Here is a 19,108-nt window from a genome sequence, read left to right on the forward strand (position 1 = left end):
TTAGAACCGGTTTAGACGGCTATGAAATCGTGATCATTAATAAAATAAGCTGTCATTCCAAGGATACTTACCTATTTCTTCATGTTTCTCAGTTTCGACGGCCATGATATTGTGATCTTGTAGCCTCTCCAACTTGAAATATTTATTTAATGTAAAACTGAGTAACGTAGAAAAAACATTATATGATACACATTCGTAAAGTCATCTTTTTGGCCCTCGTGTGTTTGTGAAACTAGACTTCGTCTCATTTCACAAACTTTACACTCCTGTCAAAAAGAGAACATTTACGAACTTGTATCATAAATAATGATGAAACCTGTCCTTCCATGGACACGAGATGTAAAAAAGAGCATGTTTTAGACATACAGACAAAGTGTACTTCGGTGGAACATAAACGTTGCACACTGCCTGTTCTAAAAATTGAGAGTGAAATATAACCAATGCAAACTTGCTACTCTTGGTAGTCCTCTATGGAGTATACAATTCAACTAAAGCCTACATATATTAGAATGACTTCATATAGCACTACAGATTAGAAATTAACTCGCTCATTTACTATCGTACTGGACACGAAGCATCACCTTTCCTCTGACGTCATGTACAGTAGTGGAAAAAAAAAAAACCGGACCGACCCTTGTAGCTGATTTCAGAGCCTTGTTCACTCCAGAGCACGATACATTGGTAACTAAGACATTCGTGGTTTGAATCCTGCCTGGGAAGGAAACTTTTTTTTGTTCCTTATTCAAATTTATCCCCAATACGTTTCGATTGCAGCGATATTTTACTACTTAATTAATTAATTATTCCCAGAACATGAATTTTACCAGCAATAAAATTCTACAATTTGGAATTCCTCGTTAGAGGTCATTGAAAATTTAGAAAAGGTGTTAGTAATTTATTTTGATGTTAATTATGGACATTAACAGACAATGTCTTAGTAAAAATGTATTATATTTGGCTTTTTTTTGTACTCAATTTGTGTCTAAAACTTAGTTTAGTTTATGTATAACTAGTCAGATATTTGTTGTTCTTGTACTTTTAGTAGTAGTGGTGGTAACGGTATATAACCATTTAAAATTATTAAATTCTAGAAGTGAATTCCTGATGATTTGGAACATGTTTTTAAACAAAACGTTATTTTTTCTTAGACCCTATTTTCAATTCTTTAGAGACAATATCCTACACTTTTAAGCCTATTTTAGGCACCTAAAATTACATTTTAACGACTTAAAAATCCGTACCCTAATTATAATATAAATATTTTTAAGTTGAGGTTAAAAGATTTATATTATACAGGGACATCATTTTATTTTCACTTCAATTTTTATTGTACCTGAGTTTTTGAATGTACTTCACTCCCACCCCTTCTACTAGTAAACTTTCAACCATCCTCCACACAAAACCAAGGCAGCATATGCAGTCAAAGTCGCCTTACGGTCATAGTAAACAGTACTGAGTTAGTAGGCATAGCACTTTCGAGAAATATGTTCGCGTTTTCCAGTATCGAAAGAGTTTTCAATATTGAATCATATTTTCGCACAGGTACTGTCGTTCGTTTGCCTACGTTGCACCTCGGTTTCCCCCACCAGCTACTGCTCCCCCCTCTGTAAACTGTAACGTCTAATGGCTGGGCTGTCTTAGATCTTTTCTGAAAACATCAATTTCTATTAGGAATTGGACGTCTACATAATATTATACAAATGTTTAAAAGAACTTAAATAAAGTAAATTAAGTAATTAATTGTCACGTGATTTCTCCCTTTCTACGACTCAGCGACGTAACTACTTGGATGGACAGTAGATTAGCATGTCTGAGTAATTTTATCTGTGCGGGTCGGGTAGAAGTGAATATTGAATTTACAGTACGTAAGGTACTCTTTTATAGACTAGGTACAGAATTATTTCAACATAAGTTACTAGTACGAAGGACGAAACTGGTAATTGGAATTAGATGCAATAGTCTATAGTGGGATAATATGCACAAAAACTGAAGCCTGTATCGAAATGAACGGCCACCGTTTTCAAAAATGTATTTAAATATCCATATTATGATTATTTTTCAATTTAACTTCATTCTCTATATTGTATGCTAATGTGCTGTAGACAGTATAATATATACTGCATAATGAATACGTCTACATGGATAGCTTAGTTCGTGAGTAAAAACACTTATTGTTAATACTGTACTGTATTTTGATTAAACAAAAACCTAATGAAAATTATCAAACTCAAAATCGCGATATTTCCTAGTTTACATAAATCGATGAACTACTTTTTTTTCCTCCTATATCTAATAAAGTGATTTGTTTGTATTTTACGCCAGTATCATCGAACTCAAGTCGTGGGACGGGGTAGCAAACGGTGTTTCCGGTTCTCAACCGTTAATCCAAAGGTATAGCCAGGTTAATATTAGAAATGCTAGTAAAAATAAAATGATATCCCAATACATCTGTAATTAAAATCAGGATGAATTCTAGAGACAAGTTTTTGGACAGGATTCGTTCATTTTCCTTATCCCTTCCAAACGGAATTTCCGACAATGATAGTACTCATTTGATTGAAGCGAAGATCTGTGGTATATATTCTGATAAACTCATCCGTTTGCAGCGTTTCCTTCCAAGAATAGGAAGAGTAAAACTTTCATCAAAATAAGGAGTGTCAATATATTGAGGGGCTGGCAACGAAGTGCTGGCTGGATATCTGCATAAAGGTAAGAAGATGCTTACTTATTTTTATTCACTAACCTACTAAAGCACATTGTTACAAACCTTAATTTACTACAAATTTCATATAATAAATAGGCTATTATTATTAAGTAAACTTAATAAACAATGATCACAAAAGTAACACATGCTTGCTCATACGTTTTATGCGTTTCGTAAAAATTTTGTCGTACTACGTATGTTGTTATCGCTTATGGTTTATTTTCTTAGACTACGGTATTATTAAATTAAATAAATATTAATAAATTAAATATTACTAGAAATTACTAAAAATATGAACCGCAGAATAGATTTCAACTTTCTGGTTGCAAACACAATTTATTCCTGTATATCCCCACAATTAAGTAATTTGATTTCATTTATCAATTAAAATTACACAAAGCTATTTAAGAATACTTAAAATAGATATAAGTAGGCCTACATATTGTACATAACATAACCATTTTTGTTATTATTTATTTACGAAAATCGGCTTTTGAGAGCGACGGAAATTTTGAAGTATATTAGTTTCTGCTTCAATTTATTCATGTGGAACAAATGGGTTTTTATAAAAAGAATTAGGCCTACTAATCGTATTACAATTAAAATTTTCTTCATTGAAAGTATCGATTATACGTTGTCTCGCTCTGGAAGCTACTGGAACACAGAATATTCATAAGCAACAGCAAAATAATTGTATTTATTTTTAATATACTTTTTAATCACACATATTTTACGAGTATATTACGGTGAACTGTTACTTTTTCTGTATTTCTGTTGACTACAATTCTGTTTGTCCATCATCTACATGTTTAAAGTCTTACCTTCGAAATAATATTATTGTCAACCTTATAATTTAACCGTTGTACATATTGTTATCTCTCCTATTCATTAACTATCCTACTATTTTACTGCAATATTTCTTCAACTATTACAATCACTTCACTAAAAATCTTACACATTAAATTTGTTTTAACAGCTTTGTTCCTACTCTTCGTCTTTTCTTTTATCACAGCCATCCTAGCTACTCTCTCTTAATACTTTTAATAATGTCTACCTTATCTTACACATCGTCCTACATCTTTCTATCTATCCTTATTCAATAACTATCCTACATTTTTACAACAACGTCTTTACAGCTAATACCACCACTTCACTATAAAACCAACGCATTTTTTCTTAATAGTTTTGTTCCTTCTTTTTGTCACTTCATTCATCATAGTTCACCCTAGCTACAATCTCATATCTTCATCTTGCTTTCACACTTATTTGCTTGAGATCCTATCCGTCCTTCTTGTTATCATGCGTTTTTCCTTATATTAGGGCTGGGCACCAAGAGCGAATCCTACTCTCTCAAGGGAAACCATACGACTATTCTTCAACCCCTTTCTTTCCCGCCGAACACCGCGCAGAGTTGATGCCGTTACGGATGAATATTAAGAGTCCTAGTTTAGAGTTTAAAATCGCTCCCGGTGCCCAGCCCTGCCTTACATCATTATTTTCCGTCGTTACTATCACAACCACTTTTATTTCACTATTCAACTTCAGATGAAGTTTCTTTTTTGTTTCCTTTGTTTTGCAGGACACTTTCCAAACTCTACTTCTTAGACTTAGTTCATTCACAGTGTGATATACTTTCGCATATAATAATTAATTTCTCTATAAAAGCATTGATCTGAGTGCATCCTAGGTAACTGAATTATATGACTTCCACATTATGAAAGAAAAAAATTAAAAATTATCATTTTAAGCTTATTTCTAGTTCACTGCCATAATTTATTTTACATTTAAAATGAAAACTTAAACTTTTACGAAAAATATTTTATTTCGTATGCATCACTCCCGGATAAACTGAGTCATGGACGAAATCCATTCAATACTTCAAAAGAAATTGTTGCTTGCAGACAAACAGACATATAGCGCTCCCAGAAACATTAATAATATTAATAATAATATTAATAATAATAATAATAATAATAACTACACTTTTTACTAGGAATTCTCCACAATACAAATATTTTCTTTCGAACAGAACAGTTGATTTTACAACTCCATAAATTTATATTATGATTCCTTTTGGTACGCAACACTCTACTGAATTCCACCCATTCACTCCCCTTTCTAGGACCTACGTACTTACTCTGCTTCTAATTATATTATTTTTCTTTGGATTCTATTCGTATGGACTCTTTTTATATATAGTGCATTTTTTTGTCTTTTTATCTTTATTTAAAGTAATTTCCAAGCAGCATATTTCCGTTGAACAGATGTAATTAACACAGATATTTGGAAAGGTTTATTTTGCATATTTCTGTTATATAATTTCAGAAAAATTACGTCAGCGCATCGATATCATTCGCTGATGCTTCCACGATTGAGAGGAAATTGATTTGGATTCGAAAAGAACGCAACACTGTAAGATCATAAAATGGCCAACACATCACTAGGTAAAATATTAAATAATATTTCACTTATATAATATATGCTGCCAAGCACTACGCGACAATGTCTGAAGAATAAGAAGAAATGCTTTGAAAATCTTAATTGAAAACCAATGGAAAGGGATCGGAGGCAGAACCAAATTATGAGAGTCCGAGTGTAGAATATAAGAAATTGGCTTTGAGTGAAAGAATGTAAAAGTAAAACGGTGTAATACCTTCGGGGAGGCCGAGACGTAGATGGGAAGATAATATTAAAATGGATTTGAGGGAGGTAGGATATGATGGTAGAGACTGGATTAATCTTGCTCAGGATAGGGACCAATGGCGGGCTTATGTGAGGGCGACAATGAACCTATGGGTTCCTTAAAAGCCAGTAAGTAAGTAAGTAAGTAAGTAAGTAAGTAAGTAAGTAAGTAAATAAGTAATAGAACGAAATTGAATATGGTAGAAATAAAACTATTTTGTGATTAAAGGTAAATAGTAGGTTAATTTAAACTTGAAGGAATTTCTACGTTAAGAAAGGTAACTTTTAGTCTAAAACACAGAATGCAAGTAGGCCTAATTATTATACATGCACTATACTGATTCGTCCTCAAATTATGTACGCAGTTTGATTAATATTATAAGTTTGTGACTAGGATCAGCCCCATGGGCTAGTGGTCAGAACGTCTGATTACAATTCATGTACTGGAATGGAATCCCGGTTAGAACACAGGAATTTTTCCTTAAAGGGGAATATTCCTGTGTTCGTACATGGTCTGGAAATTAGGTTAGGCTTAGGTTTAAAATCTCTCTTGGCACTTAATAATCATCCTATCATAATATCATCGGGGCAGCATAACTCTGACTTCTAGGCGCCCCAACCTCAGAAGTGCGTTATAAATAAGCCATTGCCAGGAGAGACCAGAAATGTCAAATGACAACTTGGTGGCATTGGGAAGAAGAAGTAGTTTGTGACTAATTTACCACATTATACGTATGTATTGTAACATATAAAAGTCAAAAGAACTAAAATAACCTGTATAATTATTTGTCGTCTACATTTTGTCTCTCTAATCTAATAACATTGCTGAATATGTGTTCCTTAACAAGTTTAATGAAAAATATTCCCAAATCTCTGTAACGTCTCTGCACAGTATGGTAAAGGTTACTGAATGTTAATGATATTATCATTTTTAATAATATTTCAGTTTCGTTCTAATCTTTTAAATACTATTTTAAGCTGTGGTACGTAATGTTTACAGTTATATAAAATACATTTTCCAGTTTGAAATTTATTTATTAAATTATGACTATCAATGTAACAGATGTTTTATTATTATTATTATTATTATTATTATTATTATTATTATTATTATTATTAACGAAAATATTGCTTACTAAAAAAGGTAATAACTTCAATCCATAACATCATAATATTTAGAATCTTACTGTTTTATGCTACCTATTGCATTTTTATACTGACTGTACTTCTGTAGTGGAGAACCATCATTATGATAATTAAAAATATATTGCTAACTCATTACATTACATATTACATAACCAGATCATTTTTCCGTGCATATTAAAGCAATATAAAACAAGGGGTCAAAATGGCTCCCTCAGTCTTTCTACGTATATCACCATATCCAGTCTTCGTAGTGTTAACAAATACCTTACTATAATAATAGTACCGGACATCTGTATACTAGCAGCAGTCCACACCTGTGGAGTAACGGTTAGTGCGTCTGACCGTCAAAGCAGGTAGCCCGGGTTCGATTCCCGGTCGGGGCAAGTTACCTGGTTGAGGTTTTTTCCGGGGTTTTCCCTCAACCCAATATGAGCAAATGCTGGATAACTTTCGGTGCTGGACCCCGACTCATTTCACCGGCATTATCACCTTCATCTCATTCAGACGCTAAATAACCTAAGATGTTGATAAAGCGTCGTACAAATAACCTACTAAAATAAAATATACTAGCAGCATTGACGTCAGTAGGAAATATCGCGGACTTGACATCTAGCGGAGCGGCGCGGAATTACGTCCACAAATACAAATATTAACATAGCGGAAATCGGAGTATTGTTTAAAACGTGAGGTACTAATGTGGAATAATGTACGAAACACTTGAGAAATGTTGAATAGTGCCTATTCAATGTAACATTATTTTATATCAGAGCTGCATATTATGGGAAATATTAAATGCTTCATATTATTTTCAATGAATTGTTGCGTGTTGTTTCTTTGCTTTAGTGAGACAAAATTAATTCTGACATGGAGAATGAACTTACAATAACGCTTTACGGTATAAACCCATTGCTGACAACTGCAAAGATAAAAATGGCAGTAAAGGCATGTAGACAACAATAAAACTTAATTTGCTAAAACCTTAAAATTTCCAATATATTTAACTTCTATTCATTTATTAGGCCTAAATAAAATGATAATTTTATTGTTCTATCAACACAGAGACAAAGACATTAGGCCTAATAAAGAATTTTGTTGACTTACGTTTTATGAACTGTCGGAAAACGAAAGTACGATTTGGAGCAATTTGTAATGCTGTAATTGTAGCAATTATAAACAGCACATATACATCCTGACATTTTAACACAGCACTAATTAATAAAACTATTAACTAGCCCAGCAACAATATACATTGCAGTTGATTACAGCTTGTTTCGCGAGTATCTCCACACCGGCAGCCTAGGTAGCAGCACCAGCGTCGTTCGTGCGCAGAACTGCTAGCTGTCCGGTATTATTATTATTATTATTATTATTATTATTATTATTATTATTATTATTATTATTATTATTATTATTATAGTAAGGTATTTGGTGTTAATGTAATCTCAATGTTTTTATTTTCTGTTACAGAATAAACTTACAGGTAAACTAAAATATTTCCAATCATAATCTTAGTAAATCATTTCATTTTCCAGTGTTGTTTTGTTTCCTGCTGTCGTATATGGCTGTAGACATTCAGGCCGAGTACAAGGATGACAGCGATTATGACAGTTCGGAGGACGTCAGCTTAAATGGTATGTCAGCAATCACTGCACTACTATTATTACAATTCTTTATGAATTAAACATGACCACTTCATCAGAAGGATATATTAAATCAGAAGTGTTTAAATAATACTGTCAGGAGACAATAAACAAAGGCATACAGTGAGTTATTTCTGATGTAAGGAGAGTATAATAATGCGTACTTGGATTCTATCTGAAAGAAAATACAGAAGGGAATGAAGTCCAAACTTAAATATAGTCGACATTTTATTAAAAAAATTATCTTGTTGTTGTTGTTAAATAATGCTGAATTCTTGGCAACAACCCATTAACTCTCTTGCTCTTCATTGTGATGTAGTAAAAATTATGGCTAGGCCTAAAGCCTATATTACACTATCAAATTTCTATGTCACAGAATATGATAAAATTTTTGATCAAATATATACGATCAAATGTCTGATTTTGGATATATTACACTATATCAAAGCTTTTATCACATCTTTCATCTCAGTTCTAATAATCAATCCACGACAGTTCTATGCATGTTGCAACTGCAAGTGCAGTAATGGTTATTGCATTAATCCTGGAGAAGAAATAAAAGAAAAAAACATATTTGGGTTAGAGATTGGGCAGGGAGAAGAGATACAAAAGGAATCCATCAAACTCTATTGAGAGAACTTCAGTGTGAAGATGTAAAATCCTATACTCAGTATTTAAGAATGGATGAGGTAACATTTCATGTGACTCATAATGTGATGTTAAAAGTCATGTGGTTTCACAGACCATGATATGATATATATGATATAATCTATGATTTATTGTCATTAGGTACAGCATCCCAAGTGGCTGATGGCCTTCACATTTGTCACACAGACCATATGTACTTAATGTCCGTCATTTTCTTTCTTCTTAGTCAAAGATTTTATCAAAGTTATGATGATGACCATAACTTTTATCACAGAACTATGTCGCAACTAGATGTGATCAAAGATGCTATATTACACTGTAAAAAAATTTATCATATATATTTTATCAAACTTCTGTGACACAGAAATTTGATAGTGTAATATAGGCCTAACTGTTTTAATGTAGGCACCACATTACTTTATGTTAAGGCGCAATCCCTAACCCGTTTAAAGCGGTATGGCATAGTTGCGCCACGCGGTCAATTGGGAGACCTAGGCATGGCATAATTGCACTCCGAAGAAACCAGGTAGCAGAAGGGATATGGCATAGTTGCGCCCCAAAGAAATCAGGTAGCAGAATGGACATGGCATAGTTGCGCTTCGATGGGCATAGTACACACGAAAGTGGTTGTCATAAAATAAATAAATTACTTAAAAATATTACAGTGATAGCTGCATTGAAATCAGGTAGGCCTAGCATATGATCAATTTTGCTATTTAAAATAACACTTTTTTATTGATCACACACAATAAATGAACTACATTTTTTGTTTGTACATCGATATCTTAACCCTACGGTACAGGGTTTCGAAAATTGAAACTTTGAACCATTGTGAATTATTAACTCTTTACCCTTTTCACTAAACTTAACATTCATTTTTAATTAACCTCACTATACGCCACAGACGGTGTGAAAATCACTAATAAAATCTCAAGACTGCTAAGGCCCCTATTCCAACGGCTCACTCATTTGAGTATATCAGTTAATAAAATACTGCCAACTTCATGGTGTTCATTTTAACGGTAGGCTATTGATAATCACTGTAAAAACAGTAGAAAAACAGTTAATAAAGTACTGCCAACTTCATTGTGTTCATTTTAATAAATATTTAAATCGAATAAGAAATCAATAAAGTTGGTTGATTATGAGACTCGAGTTTCCGTAGTGTCTTTTTCTCTACCTATTTCATCGGGGCGCAACTATTCCATGCCCCTTTCTCTACCTGATGGAAAGGGGCGCAACTATGCCCACAAAACAGGGACCCTTTTTTATCTGCTGCATCTTATCTGACCGTGGGACGCAACTATGCGCTGCCCGTTTAAAGAACCACACCTGCCGTTGGTTAACGGTCCATATGACATAGCCGGAAGAAATGTCAGACAACTCTGGCGACCATATCCCCTGTTCGTCACTTAGGGGTGGCTTATGCATACAATGGCAGGTCACCACGCTGTAACGGCATTTTCTTCATTTTTTGGATGAAGCAGTTATACCGCTGCGACTCGGTCCCAAGAGCCTCGTTTGTTAAAAACAGGTTGCACCACGGGAAGGTGAGGATGGGATTTGAGTAGGAGAGGTTATGGAATGCACTTCACTACTCCTTGCAACCCTGCCAAAAATATAAAGCAACGGAAATGGTAGATCATCAAAATTATAGTCAGAAAACTTCGAACTAAGTATTTGTTAAAAACAATGAACAATGACAACTACACTGAAGAACTAAACATAGTAAAATATATAGCACAAGACAATGGATATAACCCTAACGTGATAGACACACTAATAAAAAAGGCAAAACAAAAACAGAACAAACCAACACGAACACCACGTGAGAATAAATACATAACGTTAACATATCACAATACCAATTCTCACAAAATTGCAACTTCATTCAAAAAACTAAAATACAAGATGGCATACAAAACAAATAATACAACACAGAAATATCTAAATAATCACATCAAACATTCAAATAAATATAATTCAACTGGAGTTTATAACTAAAATGTAATAGTTGCCCACATTTTTACATGGGACAGACAGGAAGATCCTTTCACAAAAGATACAGTATATGAACATATTAAAACTATAACCAAACCCTACATTACATCAAATTACGCAGAACACATTATCAACAATAATCATGACTACAATAATATAGAAACAGATATGGAAATTTTACATATCACACCAAAAAGTTCACAGTTAAACATCTTTGAACAATACGATATATATAAACATACAATAACATACCCACAACATATACTTAATACACAATTACAGTTCAATACCCACACATTATTCGATGTCATGATACGTCATAACACACAAACAACCAGCCCCCACCATAAGAGCAACACACCCCACCCCTACAACTGACGAATGCACATCGCAGAATTCAAGACCACCAGTAGTTCAGGAGACACTGAGGAAGACGCAACACCGCGTCGAAACGGGCCGTCTGTCCAAGGTAGGCCTATATACCTTTTATAAAAATTTTTACAATTTTTAACGTGTGACTAATAGTACATTATGCAACGAGCCTATAATGGTAGTAATTAAGACGCAAGTATGTTTATGAAACGAGCGCAAGCGAGTTTCATAATTTTCATACGGACGTCTTAATTACCATTATAGGCAAGTTTCATACGACTTTTTATGCTCGACCATATTTCGAACTTGAAATTATTCAAAATTAGGTCATGTTATGGTTATGTAAATGAGTAGCGAACTGACCTGAATTGTGAGATGTGCGCAGACGCGAAAGTATTGATTTTTTCCGAGACCGAATGTCATTGACCTTGATATAACGTAGAGAATAAGGTGAACATTAGTCTTGATATAACCTGGAAATTGATTTAGAATTGAAAAACGAGATGACAAATTGAATTTAATTGAATATTATTTACAATTAACGCTAATTATTATAGTAACAGAACATAACCTTCTGCTACAGTATTGGATTTCCAGCCTCCGTGACTTTTCGCTAATTGTCTTTCGATTGTATATCCGAGAATAATCGATACTTGCGGTTTTATAATGGTACAAAGGTGATTTGTCATTGGCTGAACACCTGAACTTTAATGAATAAGTGTACTTTAATAAGGTGCATTAAAAGGCTACTACCAGGTGTATAATTACTACATTTCGGCATGGTCGATTATAAACAATTTTATGTTTTTAACAAACAAAGTGTTAGCGTGAACTAGAATCAATAAGTATTTCTATTTAGTGATTAGTATATAAGCAGTGATTTCATTGCTCTATATTTCTAAAATACCGTAATTTCTTCAATACAGCGTCTGAATATTGATTCTAAACCATTATATCTTTTATTTTTGTGTTGTTAAGCTATTAATATGGTCTAATAGCTGTGGCCTTCTAAATTGTCTACGTGGGAAAGAACAATTGAGGTGTTGCCTGGAATAACAACTAAACGTACGTTACGCTTTTTTTCCTTTCCAGCATATACTGAATCCTTAATAACACATCTCCCTCCTGACAAAGTACTATTTCCGTACACCAAACATGGCACCCTCTCGCTGTGAAATGCTGTTTGATGCTCTGTATATCAAATTGAGCCACAGACGCGGCTGTTCGAGAACATTCGGCACGGTTCGGCAATGACCGCTGGCAGATTAGCCAGCTAGTAAATAGAATCGTATTGCGAATGGTACCATGCCGAACCGTTACGATTCTTAAGATTCTTTTGACAGACGATTCATTCATACTACGAATTGATTATTACGATTCTTTATCACTAACCATTCGAATGAACGATCCTCTCACTAATCGACCACACTCTTACAGCCTATTATACTAGCGTTGGTAATTGCTATAGGCCATTCGTCATCTAGTGAAACTAAATTCATGCGTGCGCCGTAGCACATAGTAAGAACCAGAGGTCTGCATCGGACGTTTTCGCTCGGGCGCCAAGTAGTTCATAGCATAATCCGATAGGTAGCGTAGATGCATGAAGGGTAAAATTGTAACGAGCGATAAATCCTCGAACGGTATAAGCCGAGCGTTAGACATTCGTTCTTGTTACAGTGATGAACTGTGTAGTAACATCATAGATGTTTATCATTTCAAAACTTTGCAGTGTTGAACTAACCTCTCCATAGTACAACTACAAAACTTGCTTTAAAATGTAATATAAATGTTGTAGGTAAATGTTCCCCCCCCCCCCCCCACAAAGGACTGATTTTGTTTTTGCCACATCTGATAGATGTTATTGGATGTAAATGTAATTATTATAAACGGAGAACACAATCACGATAATGCAAGACCTGTATCAAGTTTTATAATAATAATAATAATAATAATAATAATAATAATAATAATAATAATAATCTCTAATAATAATCTCTAATAATTAGTGTATCAATCTTTGCGTCTGTAACAGTTGTGCAGCATGATTATTCGTTTTATTATATTTTCTGTGGCGTTATCTCTGTACTAACATTGTTATTAATCTACTGCTATAGACCTATCAATAATATTTTGTAAAACGTTTCTACATTGTCGCAGTATATAGGCGGAACACTATGTATGGACCTATCATATTATATATGTGGTAAATCAAATATTGAATAATTATTAATTACCAATAATAACTGTATATCGAAGTTTTTCATACTATTTTATTTATAACTTCATGTTCCTGTTTTGGTACGTTCCATTGACTGTTCCATTAAACGTTTGTCATAAATGCAGAAAATAAAGCCTTATTTTTCCCGTGTGAGCAAAACCTATGTGCATCTTATCTGTTGCCTTCCATACAAGATAAGACATGTCGGTGAGATGACCTTGTACTGTGCTTCTATTTATTACGAGCGTATCACGACCGATTGTATCTCACTCGAGGGTGCGACACTCGACCGAGTTCAAGCGAGCGATTTAACTCCAATGCAGCACTCTGGTAAGAACATTATGGAGGTACAGCTAGCTAGCTACAAGTGGGAGCGTAGTGAGGGACAGTCGTTTCCCCGTCCACCACTCATGCGCAAGTAGGTTTACGACATAATGAATGGCCTATACTGAATTTATAACCATATTGTAGTCATTTGTAGAAACAAGAACTTTTCCCTGTAAAAAAAAAAAAGAAAACGCAAAATTGGAAAGGAAAATTATGTTACATTTATCTTAAGAATGAACTCTGTGAAGTTACTGTCATTGAACATCTTTCACAGAGTATTACTGAATGAATGAATTTCAATTGGTTATTTTACGACGTTTTATCAACTGCTATCGTTATCTAGCTTCTGTATGAGATAAGGTGATTGTGCAAGCGAAATGCGTCCAGGTCCAATGCCGAAAGTTATCAGGCATTTGCTATTAATGGGTTTAGGGAAAACCCAGGAAAAAACCGCAACCTGGTAATGTGTCCCAACCAGAATTTTAACCCGGGCCCGCTCATTTCACAGTCAGGCATGCTAACTGTTACTCCACAGTGGTGTAATGAATGAATAAATGTATCAATGAATGAATGTCTATGTAGGTATGAATGAATTAATGAATGAATATTCATAAAAATGTAACACAATTGTATATAAATTTGGACATCAGACTTACTGTAATTATAATCACTAAAAGTTAAGAAGTTAATCACATTTTTTAATTTTTTTTCTTCAGATCTTTTCGTCATAGATTCATCGGAATCTGAACGTGATTTCTCCCCGCCTGTGTGAGTATTAAACTGTAAAATTATTTATACAACATATATTTATAGAGGGAGAGCCAATTAAGTGTGAACCAGCGAGTGCGCGGTGTTTGTGCTATCGTCGAGCGTCGTTGCTGTGTCCGGGTACAGTGATTGTATGTATGCAGCGTTGCCAAGGCTACACAGCCGCCATGTTTTTACCGATCAGACAATCATCTGTTCGGTGTCAGATGGGGAAATGATTGCAAACGGGAGTGAGGAACATTTTAAGATATGCTAATAATTATCATTATATGTCAACTAGCAAGAGAGAAGGATTTGATTAAATCATCAGCCCTCCAGTGAGGGTAACCACAAGGATCCTGAATGCGGAACAATTATGTTTTTTTAAGTCCATTAATTAAAAAAAAATACTACATTTTGGATTTGGGATTCGCTTGATGCCAAAATGTCATATTGACAAAATATACTTATAAACGACAGTAAAGTTCCTTGTAACATTATTCAAATCTCTGCTATAACGAAAATAGATATTCCTCAAATAAGATTTCTGTAAAGATTGTGTAGGTCTAATTCTCAATGAGATTTGAACCTGACTAATTTGGAAGGTTCTCTTTTCAGTGACATGTGGAAGGGATAAACATTTAGGTGAAATGTCAGATTAGTGATAGGAGAACTTAATGTACCCCGAGAACCTGTATCGGAGAAGGAATTTTTAACAAAAATGTAGGTAATTTCTATATGATTTGTAGCTAATCTCTAATGTTGTGAAAAATGATCAGTTAATTTATGATCTATAGCAGAGATTTTGTTATTGAATTTTGTGAAAATAAATTTTATCGACTTGAATTTATTATTATTTTCTTTTTTTCTTATGTTCTAGCTTTGGAAGTGTATATCGGGGTTCGATTCCAGGTTATAGAGGACTAGTTCATACAAATTATGGAGGATCGTTTCTTGAGAAAAAGACGAGCTCGCAAGCCTGAACAACTACTCATATAGAAAATATAAATAGAAAAGCAGAAGCAAGAATTTTGTAAATTCTACAATATGAAGATGCAATAAGACAACGACATTAATACTTTTTTGTACAAGTTCTAAGAAGTCTTTCAAGTGTAAGCAAGGGAAACAATAAAAATAGTGATTTATTTTAGTATCAAGATATTTTGGTCGCAAAATGTGACACTATCAGTTCCTTCATACCAGAACAATTTACAAAACATTTAAATAACGATAAAAATCTCTTAAACACTGAACACAGAAGTAAGAGATATAGGACAAACCCGACTAATTTCGTGATATTTTTATTCACCGTCTGCTCGAACGCATCCATGCATCTGTTGGCTGCTTATATTGTCTGCCCATGGTCAAACATGTAACATGACTTATATATTATGCCTCTAACCACAAGTGACTTCACTGACTGTTAAGAGCTGCCATCTAGCGACATTTTTTCTATTCAATGAGTTGCTCAATTACAAAAGCTGCTATATGACAGAATTAAAAACAGTTTCCAAGTTAAAAATGGCAAATTAACTACTAGTAGAACATTTTATGGAACTTGTAAGATTAAGTTATTACTTTTGTTCTTAAAAAACTGACGAATACCACAGTATATTTGGTGTTCCCACTTAGCACTGCAGCGAAAGCATTGTTAGAATGGTCTTAAAAGCAGGCAGTATAAGCAGCCATCAGATGCGTTGAAGTAGGCGGTATTTTTATCTAATTATATCACGAATTCATACCAGGGACAAATGTAATTCTGACGGTACAGTATAAATTGCAGAAGATGTATAATAACAGATTTCGTCCAGTGAGGTCTTGGAGTGACGTGAGCAGATTTTTTTTGGAAAATACTAGAAGACTTGTGAGATCTATAGCTTTGGATTTGTGAGTGAATACACCAACAGATTTCCTTCGTCAAAAGAAGGGTTTTGCAGTGCTTGCAGTTCTAAGTACTGACACTGTAAATTTCTTGGTGAAAAATACAGTGTGTCCCAAATTGATGTATACAGATTTTGAAACATTATTTCTCAGCAACTAGATGACACACAAATATGATTATTGCGGATTTGTATTCCTTAAGCCCGTACATATACAAAAGGGCCCCCTTCCGCCACAGTACACTCCCAACAACGACATACAACAGAGCGACATACTGATTGTTGCTAATGCAATATCATTACAGCCATGTACAATTTGAACTTTCAGTTCTTCCAGTGTTTGTGGCTTTTTGCCGTACGCTGTATCCTTCAGATATCCCCATAGGTAGAAGTCCGCAGAGGTTAAATCCGAAGATCGAGGCGGTAACTCCGCAGCACTTCCTCTTCGTCCTGTTCATCTCTGATTGAGTGTGCGATCGAGAAAATTCCTCACATTGACATGAAAGTGAGCTGGAGTCCCATCTTGTTGAAAGTAAAACCCATTTTCATTCTCAAAGAGGTTATTAAGACATGGAATCGTGGGTTTCCAACATTTACAGATATTTCTCACCTGTGACAGTCCCTTTGAAGAAGTACGGCTCAGTTGTTCCTTTGAAAGACAGACCACATAATACTGTTACTCCTAGAAGATTGACGGTCTTTTCTTGGAAGATGTGTGGGTTTTCGTTAGCCCAGCACACACAATTGTGCCGGTTAATTCTCCCATTAAGTTAAAATGTGGCTTCATCTGACCAAACAATTAAGTCTTTAAAATCTTCCATTTCATCACACATGTTAAGAACCACTCACAAAACTCCAGTCGCCTATCTGGGTTGTCCTCGTTTAGTGTTTGGAGAAGTCTCGGAATGTAAGGCATCCATTTTTGAGCTCGCAAAATTCGATGAACACTGGATTTGCTGATACCAATCTCACAAGAATATTGCGTCATTGACTTCTTTGAGGATTTTGCAAAAGCCTGCATGACTGCATCAACACTTTTGTTATCGGTGGAACTTTTCTTTCTTCCGCACCGCCCTTTCAACACATCTTGCACCGTTCCGTCGACTTCAAACTTATCTCAGATTCTTGTGATAGTTAACCTTGTTGGTGGTTGTGTTCCTAATTCTACCGTCCGACCCGTCGTTGGATCTCAACAACATTCTCTACTTTCCAATAACATTTCAGTATCCACTGACGTTCATCGAACGATAATTGCACCACTATGTTTGTTTATAAACAGATGAACATGTTTCCAAGCTTTCCAATGGTTTCTGAATCATAAACTGCAAAAATCGTAATTCTGTCTCATTCTTTGCTGCGAAATAGTATTTCAAAGAGTGTATACATCAATTTGGGACACTCCATATAAACTTATCAATCCACTGATTATGTCACACAGCCTTATCTTGGGAGGTTATTTTCTTGGCGTTTTTCTCAATCCACGAGGCCATTTTTTATTTTTTTCTATGGTATAAGAACATTATCTGGTGGAAGTAATATCAATTGCATGAAACTAAAATATTTGTTTGTGTGTTCATAGCATCTCTGGTAATTGTACATGTCAGGTATGTTGCAGATAACAGATAATTGCAGGGTAAAATGTGAAAAAAAATACAATATAAGTGATATGAAAGAGGCAATTGATTGTGTATAAAACAAAGGAAAACTGTCGCAGAAAAACTTCGTCTTTTTCTTGGAAAGTTGATCAGCACCAGTAAGCGACCAAAGCAGCAGTCAAGGTGACATTTCCAATCTCTCAAGTGAGTTAAAAGAGGTAGACAACGAAACAGCATCATCTTCAGGAGCCAAACAAAGAAGATCTGTGCTTAAAGAAAAGTCGAATGATAAGCTTAATGATTTTTGAGCGGATCTTGCTCAGGAAATTTCGAGGATGAAAACCATAGTGAAAGATGAATTCAATGTGTCAGCAGTCATCAAGGTTTCATGATACATATCAATACCTTTCAAAATTAGGAAAGAATTTTAATTGTTTGGGTTGTAGGTACTGATCTAATTGTAGAATTTAAAATTGGACTGAATATGTCTAAATACTTTGAATTTATGGATTACCACGAAAATACCCTTGTACTATCACGAAATTATACCAGCCCTTCTAAGAGTGCTATATTTTTGTATATTTGTATTCCTTGTTTGTAATTATTGTATAAATTTATTCGAGATAAAAATGTTGTCATGTAACTTACTAAAACCTAATATTGTACGTACATTCAATATATATATATATATATATATATATATATATATATATACATATATATATATATATATATTAATTTGAACCTTATTTTTGCACTAAAACCTTAGTAGCATGAAATTAGCCGAGTCTACCCTACATTTCTAACAATGAGGTAATAATACACATGACTGTGAATCCGTGCAATGACATAGTCTGTACCCATATTTTGTACTAAAAATGTATATGCTTAAACTTTAATTTAAAAAAGGTGTGTTCCATTTTAGTGTTTATATACGATATCATTAATTCTCCATTAGGTTTTATTATTTTGTTTCCATTACATTGGTTCATCTTTTCTGAAACATTTGAAACCAGCGCTGTAGCCTACAATGTGTCCGACTTAACCCCCCGTTCAGTTTTGCTCAGGCAGTCCAAATTAGTGTTGCCAACCGTACGACCTGGCCGACCATCATTTAGACAGATTAAATGCATTTAGAATGTTACATC

General features: G+C 34.2%; 1 protein-coding gene across 3 annotated transcripts in view; it reads left to right on the forward strand.

Moving 5' to 3' along the window:
- The first annotated feature begins 2,568 nt into the window (after positions 1-2,568).
- LOC138706460 (uncharacterized) overlaps positions 2,569-19,108 on the forward strand; it is a 35,735-nt gene continuing 19,195 nt past the window's right edge. For 2 of the 3 annotated variants that reach the window (XM_069835785.1, XM_069835787.1), the window contains exons 1-3: positions 2,569-2,709; positions 5,030-5,148; positions 8,065-8,163. Coding sequence is in view for 1 of the 3 variants with exons in the window: in XM_069835786.1 (XP_069691887.1) it covers positions 5,130-5,148; positions 8,065-8,163; positions 14,455-14,506; positions 15,366-15,468 (273 nt within the window). In the remaining 2 variants the exon portion in view is untranslated. Of the gene's footprint in view, positions 2,710-5,029; positions 5,149-8,064; positions 8,164-14,454; positions 14,507-15,365; positions 18,614-19,108 lie in introns of those variants that run through there. The other variant, XM_069835786.1, reaches the window with a different exon arrangement.

This window comes from Periplaneta americana, chromosome 9 (assembly GCF_040183065.1).
Source record: "Periplaneta americana isolate PAMFEO1 chromosome 9, P.americana_PAMFEO1_priV1, whole genome shotgun sequence".
Taxonomy (NCBI): domain Eukaryota; kingdom Metazoa; phylum Arthropoda; class Insecta; order Blattodea; family Blattidae; genus Periplaneta; species Periplaneta americana.